The following is a 14,413-nucleotide window of genomic DNA, read 5'->3' on the forward strand; positions in this document are numbered from 1 at the left end:
CTTTAGCAATCAAAGAGGGATCCAAATAAGAACTGATGTCATTTAACTTATCTATAAAATTGGATTATAACAATTATATATAAATAGTCTATTACTTTGTAACATTTATTTACCAATATTAACAAGAAAGCAACTAGAAAATATGGTGATAGATTTAAATAGCGCGAAATACGAGTATATAGAAAAAAATCAAAACTCATTAATTTTACTCCAACCAAAAAATAATCGAAAGAATTGAATTTAAAAAAAGCTGAAAACACAGTTATAGGATTTTCTCGTCACGCGGCTAAAGCCGCTTTCCGGGAAAGTTGTACAACTGTGGGATGTTTCTGATGCACGGCTTACATACACACTCACTCTCACAACTTAATTTAGAATACTTAACATTTTTTTTTTAAATATAATTTTTTTTCGTTTATTTAATTCAATAATTCTAACTAAAGTGGACGCGCATACCGTATTTAATTCTTGTGGGTGCGGGGGTACTAGCGGCGACGATCGGCACTAACCAAACTAATGTAATTTCACAATTTACATAGAAAAATTTTCGCTTGTACAGTCGGTAGACCGGTGTAGCAGCGAAGCTTAACGCACCAGGTACTGATTCGACCAAGCGATAGAGTTGGAGACCTAGCCAGACCGAGTTACTTTTTTGTGTTCCTCATTCTTCCTCGATGCTGAAAATACAGTTGTACAAATGTGTAAAAGCTAACATGGAAAAGTTTACTGGGAATGTCGCTCACATCGATGACATCTTGATAGTGACCAGACTGGAATATGTCTTGAGGGCTTTTAAAGATAACCTCTGAAAAAGCCCCTAAGGACTAGGTACAGAGGGGTTGGCGTGACGGCCGGATCCGTCACATGGCTGGTATCTTCCCCCCCCCCCCGGGGTCAAGATCTCTATGTGTCACGAACTTTTATAAAAAAAAGAGTATGATGTTTTCCGATTACTTCTATATCACTCTAATTTAAATCCTACCGAGATGGTTTGGTCAGAAGGTAAAGGAAACAGAACAAGTCATAACGTAACTTTTGATACCAAAGATGTTCAAAGGCTATGTGAAAATAAAATGGCCGACATAAATGAAAAAAATTGGAAGGTGTTTTGTGATAAAGTTAGTGAAACAGAAGCTGAATATATTCAACACATTATTGATAATGCTATGGAATCGTTTACTATTTCTTTACATGAAGAAAGGAAAGTGACCGTAATGATTACGATGATTGTGTTAACAGTAACCTCGGAAATTCCAATATTTCTTGAATATAAAGTGAATGGCGTTCATTCCTTTTAATTAAAATAATTTCATTTTGTTTGAACATTAAAAAATAGTTTCTGTTGTAATTTCCGATTATATTATTTAGAATAATTCATAATTATCTTGCATAAACTTTATGAATATCTGTTTGATAATATAATGGAACACCAGGACTCAATGAAGTTAATATATTTTGATTTGCATGTTTTACCGTTTTATGTGTAGGTTTACTATTGTACAATTTACCTGCTTTACATAAGCGCTTCTGTAATTTTTGTCACGTTTACCATTTTGAAAAATACATAACATTTTTCAGTGTTATGCATTGAAAAATGTTATTTTTCAAAAATAAAAATAAATAAAAATTGTCGGATATTAATTAAAAATTTTTCAGTGATTAAACATTTTTCAATGTGCACATACCGTGTGTCTCTCGAAGAGGTATGCACTTCTGATTTAGTATCACTCATCCATTCCAACATCGATTCTATTGAAACTTTGCAGACCTTTTAACAAATGTTCTAAAAATGTTCTGTAAAAATTTCAACCTTCTAGGGTTTATATGCTACGATTTGCTGATGATATAGTAATTCTTACCGAGAGTAAAAAAGATTTAGAAGAAACAATGAACGGAATGGATGAAGTCCTATGCAAGAACTACCGCACGAAAATAAACAAGAACAAAACGAAAGTAATGAAATGTAGTAGAAATAATGAAGATGGACCGCTGAATGTAAAAATAGGAAGAGAAAAGATTACAGAGGTACAAGAATTTTATTATTTAGGAAGTAGAATTATTAAAGATGGGCGAAGCAGGAGCGATATAAAATGTCGAATAGCACAGGTGAAACGAGCCTTCAGTCAGAAATATAATTTGTTTACATCAAATATTAATTTAAACTTCAGTAAAACGTTTTTGAAAGTATATGTTTGGAGCGTAGCTTTATATGGAAGTGAAACTTGGACGATCAGAGTATCCGAGAAGAAAAGATTAGAAGCTTTTGAAATGCGGTGCTATAGAAGAATGTTAAAAATCAGATGGGTGAATAAAGTGACAAATGAAGAGGTGTTGCGGCAAATAGATGAAGAGAGAAGCATTTGGAAAAGTATAGTTAAAAGAAGAGACAGACGTGTAGGCCATGTGTTAAAGCAACTGGAATAGTAGCTTTAATATTGGCGGGAGAGATAGAAGGGAAAAATTGTGTATGCAGGCAACGTTTGGAATATGTAAAATAAACTGTTAGGGATGCAGGATATAGGGGGTATACCAAAATGAAACGACTAGCACTAGATAGGGAATCTTGGAGAGCTGCATCAAACCAGTCAAATGATTGAAGACAAAAAAAGGATTTATATAAACAAAATGGCAGCTATCAAATAAAAACATAAATTTTAGATAAACCACATTTTTTATTCATAAAAATTGGCTGGTAAAAATGATTAGAAACAGATTATAACTAGATTATTAAAAACAGTTAGATAATGAGACATGGTTATGAGTAATTATTAACTTCTTTTATTCAGTTTGAACAGCTGTTTTACATCATCTCTTTTTAATGATTTTAACCAGCTACTTTGTAATGAATAAAAAATGTGGTTTATCTGATATTGATGTTTTTTTGAAAGCCGCCATTTTGTTTATATAAATTTTAGACGGTTCAAATTTTCACAGAACATTTTTAGAATCTTTTTTAAAAGGTGTGTAATAGTATCGGTGGGGATATGTGCGAGAGATCTAAATTAAAAGCGTGTCGATATATCGATAAATGTAATTGTTTTTCTTCTTAAAATAATGAACTATAACCAAAAGGTAGGCACCAAAATGTACCGATCACTAGCAGGTAATCGCAATTCGTTATTATCAATTTCTAGAGTTAAAATTCTAATTTAACTTTCGTTATGTCAGCTTTCATCATTCAAAAAAAAAATTTTACACAACAGGTAATCAATTTTGGAACCTAATAATCCCATTCCAAGACGCCGCCCGGAAGGCCTAGCTGCGGAGGGCGTGCCTAGGGCACGCCTCTGCAGCTAGTGTTATACTAAAAGGATAGAAGAATGATTCGAATTGCGGCTGTCGCTGCCGTGGCACCAAACATCAAGATTGGTTGCGAAGCCTTTACCATTAGCTTTTTTTACCACCATTAAATACCAGCATTATTCGTGTTACAAAAATTAATAAATTTTTTACTAACAGTATTTGCAGCAGTACATCTTTGTCAGTTAATATGGTTATTAGCCATTACAAAACAATTCTAGTAAAACGTGTTTAACAAAAACGTTATTAGAAGACTTACAGCATTACTTCGAATTTTTAAGAGCTTGGTATCAATTGCTGGGATTAAACTTTGTATACCAGAGGATAGGGAAATTTCACCAAGATTAAAAAAAAAAAATATTGCTTATATGTAAGTTGAGAGTTACGTAAGTTGGTTGTCCGAAAAAAATTACGGAACTATGTAGCATATTAATAGCAGTTCTACCTTTTATCTAAAAAATATCGAGTTTGAGTCTTTATTAAACTTGGCAATTTTCACGCGTTAAAAATTTCAATATTATTAGTGAAACAGAAGCTGAATATATTCAAAACATTATTAATAATGAATGCTATGGAATCGTTTGCTATTTCTTTACATGAAGAAAGTGAAAGTGACCGTAATGATTACGATGATTGTGTTAACAGTAACAGTATAAAAAAATTAGAGATCAGAAAATAGTAAAAATGACAAGAACAAATTCTTTTTTGTTGGGCATGCACTTTTAGGGGGACTTAAGCGGCTTTACTGCTGTAAATTGCTATCAGACAGCGAGTGAGAATAAAAAATTTTTTTTTTGGGATATGAGAACTATTTATTTAGTTCGGAATAAAGGAGGATGGAGAATGGAGATAATAATATTTCAAACATTGAATAGTGATATTTGAACACAAATATTTATTTCGTGGGCCAAAAACTGGAAATATTTTGTAATATTGTTTGAAACACACTGCGATAATGATTTTTCATATTTTTCCCCTCATAAGAATTTTCTTAAATAACTATCCAAAAATTCATGCTTGATTTAAATTTAACCTTACTTAATTTACGTAAACTTAATTTAATTTTTAAGTTAATGTAAACTTTTTTTTTTTGTTTAACCTTCGGGTCCGCTGTCAAGCAATTATTTCCGCAAACGATGAGATGAGTGTTTTGTAGCGTGTGTGAAAAATGCCATGCCTGACCGGGATTCGAATCCAGGACGTCCTGGTGAAAGGCCGAGACGCTACCACTCGCGCCACGGAGGCCGGCAAGTTAATGTAAACCTAACTTAATTTAAACTTAAACTTAAAAAACAGACACGAAATAACATGAACTTGAGTTATAAATTTCATTGATACAGTCTTTTATATGTGCAGCAATAAATTTAATATAAATCGTGGGGTCATTACCCCACGATTTAACAATAAGTCGAACGTCATTACGTTCGACTTATTGTTAGGGGGGAGGGGTGATGTAGAGGATAACGGAGAATGACCGCAGAATTTAGGGATGACAAAAATTAATTACTTTTTTAATTTTTTTAAAAGTATGGAGAAAACTCAAAAAGATCTTCGACTAGTTATAGAATCGGGAATGAACTCCTAGATATTACAACTAGAGTGTGTTGATAATAAATATTTTATTGAAGTAGTGGGTATTAAGCACAGGATATAGTGAAATTAAATAATGTTCTAGAATTTAGTAGAAACTATTTTGAGATTAAAATACTAGCACTAACGGAGATGTAAGAGTTTGTATTAAGTAACGGCATTTTCTGAGGATTTTAGGTCTAAGATTGGACAAGACAAACTGCTGTGCGGTAATTAGGTTTAATCTTGCGAGGATTATAATCTATAATAAAATAATAATAAATTGTAAATCTTTTACTTTAATAATTTCTAAACATTAGTCTGTCATAAAAATGTAATGATGATTAAATAATAAAAATTAAAAAAAAATTACGTTTTTATTCTATAAAATAATTTTGTAAAAATGAAAAAATGTATTTTTTATCATTCTGAAGTTTTTTAAGTATAAAAAAGTACTGTAAAAAAAATATTTAAAAGTCCCTTAGTTTTTGGGAGTACTTATATATAAAGAAAATAAATCAAAAGGAAAATTCTAATTTATTTATCAATTACGTGTATGTTGTGTCGGACGGATTACTAAGGTAAAACGATCAGAAATTTAGCCGTTATAAATAACGTGACCGAACTACCGAATAAACTGCTTGATCTTAACGGTTTATTGTGTATTAAATACAGTAATGTAAAGTAAATCAGTCTGAGCAATTATTATGTAATCACAGTTAAGTGGTTGCATGATTATATGAACTATTAAAAGGTGCGGAACCGTATACTGCAGAGGGCAGTAGGTTAGTGTGTGTGTGTATGCATGAGTAGACACGCGTACGTTATGTTCGTGCAATGCAGTAGTTTCTTTTTGTTTTGTTTTAGAGCGGTAGCGTTGGTAGCAGTGGTGGTACAGCGACGCAAGTAGTAGTTCCAGCAGTGGTCAGAGTCAGTGGTGCTACAGAGCGACACGCGTCGGTTAGAAGAGTGAGATTTCAATTACCGCCGACTCAGTTCAACGGTACTTCAAGCAACAATACTAGAGGGATTCGAACGGGATATAACGCTGATAACACGGACAGGCTGCCTACTCCAGCGTTACTTGCCGCTGCTAGGGACGCCGACGACGATGCTTTACGCGATATTTTACGTCGCGGCGCCGTTGTCGGTGTTCCTCCTGCTGTTCTTAATGCATCCGACTCTAGCGGTCGGGTAAGTTTTGACGTATTTATTTATTTAGATTTTTAATTAAGTTCAATGCCGCAGTTTAATTCTGATTTCATTTTTTGTGTCGGTAGTATATAGATAACATTCTTGGAAAAACAATCCGCCGGTACAATTCCTGATAAAGGCTTTATCTATCGTTTCATTACTCACTTTTATCGGTAAAAAATACCTTAGTCATAAGGCATTTCTGTGGTTGGAAGAATGATATATATTTTATGATGAGACGTAGAAATATTGTCTTGTTAAAAACATACATATAAATAAAAACAATACGACTCTGAAGGGATACAGTTACACGGAAAACTATTAAAACAACAATGTAAACATGGTATTTTAAGTTAAAGTACATTATAGTTCTACAATAAAATCTAATGCTTATTTTTCTACAGCATGGTAGGTAATTTTTTCAAGTGAAACATATTATGTTTTGTAACTTCATATTTTAGGATTTGATATTCGGTCTGAAACGTCTTAAATTACGGTAAATTTTGAATTAACATTATGTGCTCTCGGTTTTTTTTTTTTGTTCATTTTATACTAAATTTATCAATTAACTGTTATCCTTATTTTTTTTAATTTGATATAATTATTATGTTTTTTAACTACTTATATTCAAAATGAAATGAAAAAAAGAAATAATAATTCAGATAAAAATTAAAAAAAACTATTTTCTTTACCATTTTGTTTTTACCCACACAGTTACTAATTTTAATACGCAGTCTAGTCTCAGTGTACAATTTTACACAATGTAGATGTTTTGTATCATAAAAATTTGTTTAAAAACAAATTTGAATAACTTATAAACTTTAGAATAATGAATGTTTCATTCAAATTTCTTATTTTTTTTTTTATATCGGTAATAAAATGTAGCATTTTTGATATGATAATAATAAATTTATTAAATGAATTAGTTTAACTAAAATTAATGCATACATTCTTAAATTTTATTTTAGTAAAATAATAAATCAATATTATTTATGCCGTATCTGCGATTTTTTTAAATATTTTGTAGGAAATTTGAAAATGATTATTAGAGCAGCAAACATTATCTCATATTATGAACATTAACCAAGATTTAGATCATTACAAAATGAAGACAATAACTTAAAATAGAGTACTGGGAGTCAGAATAATACTAATAATAATTTGTTTTGTTTATAAACGTTGTATTTTCACAATAACAAACATTCAGTTGAATACCAATTTGTAAAAAGAAAATAAACTTTGAAATGTAAAATGTTTTCACGATAAATATTGCAAATGCATGCATAAATAAAAATGCACGCTCCATTAAACGAAAGACAATTATGTTATTTTTTTTTTAATTTAACTTCATCAAACTGTAAAAAAAAAGATATCCATATCTTTTATTCTGTGATAGGAATAGGAATTTTCTCCGATAAAGTTAATAGCCTAAAATATGTACAGACAGCTTTTTATTATTCCTAATATATACGTGACAAATGTTCAACTAGTGAACAATAAGCAACCTCCCCCGTGGACCAATGAGATGAGGATGATTTGCATTTGTGCAAACTCAGGCCGATCATTCTTGAGATGTGTAGTTAATTGAATCCCCAACCAATTTTAAATGTACAAAAATTTTAAATAAAATTTTTAACTTTCTGGAAACATTTTTCAATTTTCATCTTACTTAGCCTACATCCAACAACAAAATCTTTACAGTTTTTTACAAAATAAAAATTTGATTGAATCTGAATTTAGTTTTAATTCTCTAAAAATGAATGCAATAAATTAGGACATAATTTATTAACTCAAAAATGATTATAAAAACATTTTTATAATTTCAAAATATATCTAACAACCCGTCTTTTTTTTTAGCAAATTGATTATTCAGAGAGATTCACGAAGATTGTAACAAACTTTCAGCCATAAATTTTATGGTTTCATATGAAATCAGACCTAAAAAAATTAAGTATCGCCTAAGAAATTTAATAGTCTTTAAGAAATCTGAGGCAAAAGACAAATGATTGGGGTTAAGAAACACACTATTTTATGTTTGGTGTAAAATAACTTTGTTAAATGGGTAATAAGCAAATAAAAGGTTTTAATAAAACTTGTACAGAATTTGATTCTGAGTAAAATTTTATAAATAAAATCCACAGAAACATAATACAATCATAAGAATATAGAAATTTATTAAAAAGAAAACATATCAAGATGTGACATATTTAAATTAGATATTAAACGAAACAAAAGTTTTGCGCAGGAATGAAACTTTCGCCAGCCGACACTTGCTAAAAAAGCGTTTCCGAACTATATTTATAATATGAGCTTTCTTCTTTATTTTCACCAATAGGACATGTCCTGAAATTTTGTTACATTCTACGTGAATCTTTCTGTATTTCTTTCACAAAAAATTGACACCGTGAACACGTAAAAATATTGAAGTCAACTCAAAAATTACTTAATGCTTAAAAAAAATATTTCTATTAATTTTATTTTTTAGTAATAAAACAACAAATTTTTGTACTTAACAAAAAAAAAGTTTGGTTAATATATAAAATAATTATGTTACGCTATCTTTATTATGTCTATAGAATAACTAATATAATCTGGGGTAGATTAACAAAGCTTTCGTTAACTAAAGGCAATTGAATAAAAATTATACCAGAAGAAACATGTGCAATTCAGGAAGTTGGCTGGTTATCTTATTTAGATTATTAATTTCTAATTCTTATTTATGTTACGTAATATCAATAATAATGATAAATAGATATTTACATAATTAATAGCTATTTTAAATGATTACAGGATATTTCTTGAATTTGTTTGAACATTAGAAATGTTAACTTATTTATATTTATGAATGTACAATCTTTGCTAAAAAGAATCGTCACTTATTCTTAAAAAATAATAACATCCACCAATAACAAACCGGACAACAAAACTCCTTTTTGTGTTTAGCCTTCGGAACAACCGTAAGGCATTACTTCAAAGGATGATATGTACTAATGTAAATGAAGTGAAGTCTTGCACAGTTTCAGGTCGACCATCCCTGAGATATGTGGTTAATGGAAACCCAACCACCAAAGAACACCGGTATCCACGATCTAGTATTCAAATCCGTATAAAATTAACCTTTACTAAGATATGAACCTTAGAATTCTCGACTTCAAAATCAGCTGATTTGTGATGACACAAGTCTAGTTCACCACTAGACCAACCCGGTTGGTTCAGACAACAAAACTGTTTTCGAGTAACTCCACATAATCTTCGGTGTATGAGAAAGGGCCTTATTATGCTTCCACTGCCATTTTTAATAAATTAGCATACCATTTTCAATATCTCCTCATTAGTTATCTAAAATACAATTACAAGATTTTCTTTAGTGAAATAATGTTACTGCGCCATTGAATTGTTTAAATAATACTAATTGAACATTTTTTTAAAAACCCTTGAATTTTCTGCATGCTGTTTGTGTACATAAATTTGTGTTCAAATAATTTTCATAATGCTTTCTGAATTGTAAATTATATTGTATTTTTTTTTTTTTTTTTTTTTTATCATTTAAATGGTACGTCAATGGTAAGTGGCAAAATTTTAAAGGTTAGTTATTCATTTGACGTTTGGGTGAGAACGCTAAACCTGATAATACATTGTCAGTCATTTAATGCCATTTAGTAAACATGGAACACTGGTCAGATACACATCGTGTTTTCTGTTTTAAATAGTTTTATAAAAATAGTAATTTCGCGCCAACTGTACGAAGATTATTTTGCAATCGGTTCAATATTCCCCGTCTTGGGCGGGTACTGTCTGTTCATACAATTAACTTATGGGTTAAAAAGTTTGAGGAAACCATGTTCACATTAAATTTAAAACATAATGTAGAAGTCAAAATTGTTAGAACGCCACAAAACATTGATATAATTCGAATTGTGAAAACACACAATCTCTAAAACGTTCTGCGATTAAACATTCATTAGCACAGAATATCATTGAACCATCGATCCTTCGAATTTTAAATAAGTGCTTAATTTTTTATCCCCTTTAAAATTAAAATTATTCAGGAATTAAAAGATGGTGATTTGATTGCTCGCATGATTTGATTGTCTCAAGAAATGTTGCAGCGTTTGGATAGTGATGAAAACTTAATCCAACATATGTTTATGTCATTCCGGCCTCCGTGGCGCGAGTGGTAGCGTCTCTGCCTTTCATCCGGAGGTCCCGGGTTCGAATCCCGGTCAGGCATGACATTTTCACCCACACGCTACAAATCATTCAGCTTCTTCCTTTGAAGAATGCCTAACGGTGGATCCGGAGGTTAAATAAAAAATACAAAAAAACACATGTTTATGTCAGATGAAGCTCATTTTCCAAAGAAAATAACATAAGTTGTCCATATTGAAGCTCTGAAAATCCAATTTAGTTACATGAGAAACCGTTGCAGAGTCCGAAAGTCACAGTGTGGGTGCACTTTCGTTATCTGACATTAATGAATCATTCTTTTTTTCAAAATGAACGAGAAAACACTACAACCATTGTAGAAGCATGTTAACAACATTTTCGAGGCAAGAATCAGTTCGTATTTCACAAATTACATGGTTCCAGCAAGACGATGGTACAAATATATTACTCGTGTATTTATTATTGCTTTAAGAGAACTCTTTCCAAACAAAATTACATCCAAAAAATGGGGCTATTATTTGATCAGCTTTTTATTTACTGATGTGTCCGCGTAACTCACCGGGTTGGTCTAGCGGTGAACTCGCCATCGCAAATCAGCTGATCTCAAAGTCGAGAGTTCTAAGGTTCAAATCCTAGTAAAGGCAGTTCGTTACTTTTATACGGATTTGAATACTAGATCGTGGATATCGGTGTTCTTTAGTTGTTGGGTTTCAATTAACCACTCATTTTAAGAATATGATCGACCTGAGACTGTATAAGACTACACTTCATTTACACTCACACATATCATTCATCCTCAAAAGTAATACCTTACGGTGGTTCCGGAGGCTAAACAGAAAAAAAGTAATTTGTCGCTTGCAACTTGTTTCTTTGAGGTTTTCTCAAAAGCAAGGTGTAAGTCGAGCGGCTGCAAACGTTCTTGTTATGTTGTAAACATTACATACTGAAATAAAGTTAACCATATGATTTTATTTATCCATAGATTGCACAAGAATAACTAAACGTATTTTTATTTTAATAAAAAACTTACCTAGGATAAAATCACATCTCCCTTACAGGATGATCAACTTGAAAATATTTGGGGTTGTCTTCATGAAAATATTTTTAGGATTTACTCATTGGGATGTATTTTATTAAAAACAAGCAATTAGAAAAAAAAAATGCTAAGTTCATATAATGGACTCCTCCATCTCAAGTAAATTGCACTTTGTAACTTACAAGATTTCAATACGTATCCATTAAGTTTGTAGAGAAAATTATATAAATTAAATTTTTATTATGAGGCAAAGTAAATCAAAAATAACATTTTTTCCTTAATGTTTAATTATATCTTTTTCTCTTTATCTGATATCAAAATGTTTTCGACAATATAATTTATAAATTATTCAATTATCATTTCAGTGCATTGATGCATAACATAACCTAGTTACATTTTTCTTTGAAAATGTTTTCTTTCTTATATTTTCTTGAAAATTTCTTCATTTCTTACTTTATCTGTGTGTATATTTTCTCCATTAATTTTTTTTCTATTAGCAAGTATTAGAGACTTCAAAGAAACATAATAATATTAAAAAAAAAAAAAACTAACATGCAGTCATGCAAATATTCCACCTTACCTTTGAGATATATAGTATTATAAGCAGCAATAAGTAATATTAAAAAAGAATTCATCAACTGAAATGCTTGCAATTATAAAGTATTTTTAATAATCTTACAAAAGAGTTATTTGATTTCAATATATTTTATTTTGTTTTTATTTACTTGGTATTTTATTAACTAAGCCCCTCTCATATATGGTAGTATCTTTTGAAATAATTTTTAAATTTTGTTGTTTCATTAAAATATTGCCCTGTAGCTGTGAAAAAAAAAAGATTTAACTTGTAATGAAGGTTTACAACTTATGAATGGATAAATAGTAGTTTGTCAGATGGCAGGAAACACTGTGCACTAATCATTTTAGTATTCATTCCTTTTTGTACTACTATGCCAGTTAGTTTTAGCACAACTAAGTTAGCTATTTTTCTAAGGGTGAGTGTATTATATGAAAATTTCACTTATAATTTTTCATATAAGTGTATATATTAAATATATATATATTTAATATATACATATTAAATATATATATATTTTTTTAAAATAAACTCCTTTAAGAATCATACTCTGAACTATATACAAATATATTTATTTTATTAGATCAACCCAAGTATAGGATAAATAAAGTAGGATGACTTACCTTATTCCATTATATATGTAGGAGTGTTTTCACAATTTACTCGCATCATCAGGTGTATTATATATTCATCTCAAATTACGTTACAAACTTCGTAAAATATAATAACATATCGAGCATTTATTTAAAATCTATAATCTTTTTATACTTTTTTAAACTTTTATTCAGTTAAATTAAAAATTAAAACAAAATTTATAAATATGAAAGATTAATTAAAAATAACATTAAAAATAAATTGTAAACATTTTTACATATGAAAAAATATGACATCAAGGCATAAAATTAAATTAAAACTAAAAATCAAAAATTAAAATTATAAATAATCCTAAAGCAATTATGCATGTTGTCCATTTAACTGAACTTACTTTACTATCCTGTTATTTATTTGTTTTGTACTTTGGTTGATCATATAAAACAAATAATACACATACACACCCACACACACACACACACACACACACCCACACACCCACGCACGCACACACACACACACACACACACACACACACACACACACACCAGCAAATACCCCATTTGAATTTTGAAAATAGGAAGATTGGTTGCGAAGATATAACATTTCTGAATAACTGTGATCTGTTTGATCACGTTAGTCTACCTGATGCATGCAAAAGTTAGCCTTCAACAAATACCGTGTTTGAATTTTGAAAATTGGACGATTTTGTTTGCAGAGATATTATAAGAGCACCCCATTGTGCCTCCTAAAACAGTACCCCATGGTCATCCCATTTGTTACCAGTTGATGGTGATGGTTGGCCTAGCCTAACACGAGGTACTTGCATACCCATTACTGTAGCCTCATATGCAGCTCATTATTGTTAAACTAAAACTTTTTAAATTTATTTAATATAAATTTAATTCTATTATTTTTGTAATATTATTCATCTGATTGATTCAAATCATTCAATTCAAACCCAGCTCACACAGTGATAGAGATATTCAAGTTTGTGCTTCAACTGTCAAATCTCCACTACTGTATACATATATATATATATAAATAAAGAGGAAGAGGGTCTTTGTTGTTCGAGATAAACAAAAAAACTACTCGATCAATGGCAACCAAACTTTTACCCATGTCTCTTGGCATAACTGAGAAGGTTTTTAGACATAATTCATCTTGAAAAAACAAATATATATATATATATATATATATATAAACCCTCTTCCTCTTTATTTAATGAAATAGATAAAAAATGAGTTTTAGTTGAACTTTTCCCAGTCTGTAGGTTCCAATCAGTCCACAATGTCATTGTATTGTAAACATGATATACATAGTAATAGATACTTGATGTAATAAATAGGTTCTTGAGACAGAGACTGTTTAAAATCAGAAGGGACAAAGTTGACTATCTCTGATGATAGGAGAGTTTTTAAGAATGTTAAAGAGAGGATTAAACAACCTCTTGCTCAGAAAGTATCTTTGAAAGTTATACTTAAAAACTGAATTATCAGTAGTTACAGGTTTCAGTGGCACAAAACTATGCTAAGTATTTCAATAATCATGATGTGATTATCAGTTTTGCAAAACTAGATTGTGAAAAATATAAATGATTTTGAGTTTTGATCTTTTATTAATTGAAATTGGATTGAGTAGCTCAGTTCCACTTACATCTGATGATATAAGAAAGATCTTATATAGTCAAATTTTTTTCTTTTCAAAAAATTTTAAAAGTTTTCGGGAACAATCCTCATACTTTTGATAAACTAAAAAGTAACATCAAAAGTAAATTGTTAAAAATGACAAAAAGTGGCTGGAAGTATTATGAAACAAGTAAAAACTTGTATCCAGGTTTAATGAAAGCTATTGTGAAATGAAGATATGTGCAGTCTGAGTATTTTTTTAAAAATAGTTAAAATTAAATTTTAAAAATTTGTTTTGGTAGTTTTTGAAATAGTCGAGGTTACTTCTTATTATTTTACATGTTTTCATAATCG

The 14,413-nt window shown here is 30.1% G+C and overlaps 1 protein-coding gene across 6 annotated transcripts in view; it reads left to right on the plus strand.

Moving 5' to 3' along the window:
- The window catches only part of LOC142329346 (uncharacterized), a 310,193-nt gene that overhangs the window by 230,963 nt on the left and 64,817 nt on the right, over window positions 1–14,413 (plus strand). For 5 of the 6 annotated variants that reach the window (XM_075373838.1, XM_075373841.1, XM_075373835.1 and 2 more), the window contains one exon: window positions 5,737–6,063. The exons of the other annotated variant lie outside the window; for it this stretch is intronic. In XM_075373838.1, coding sequence (XP_075229953.1) covers window positions 5,737–6,063 — 327 coding nt within the window. The remainder of the gene's footprint in view (window positions 1–5,736; window positions 6,064–14,413) is intronic. 6 annotated transcript variants of the gene reach the window in all.

This window comes from Lycorma delicatula, chromosome 8 (assembly GCF_047948215.1).
Source record: "Lycorma delicatula isolate Av1 chromosome 8, ASM4794821v1, whole genome shotgun sequence".
Lineage (NCBI taxonomy): Eukaryota > Metazoa > Arthropoda > Insecta > Hemiptera > Fulgoridae > Lycorma > Lycorma delicatula.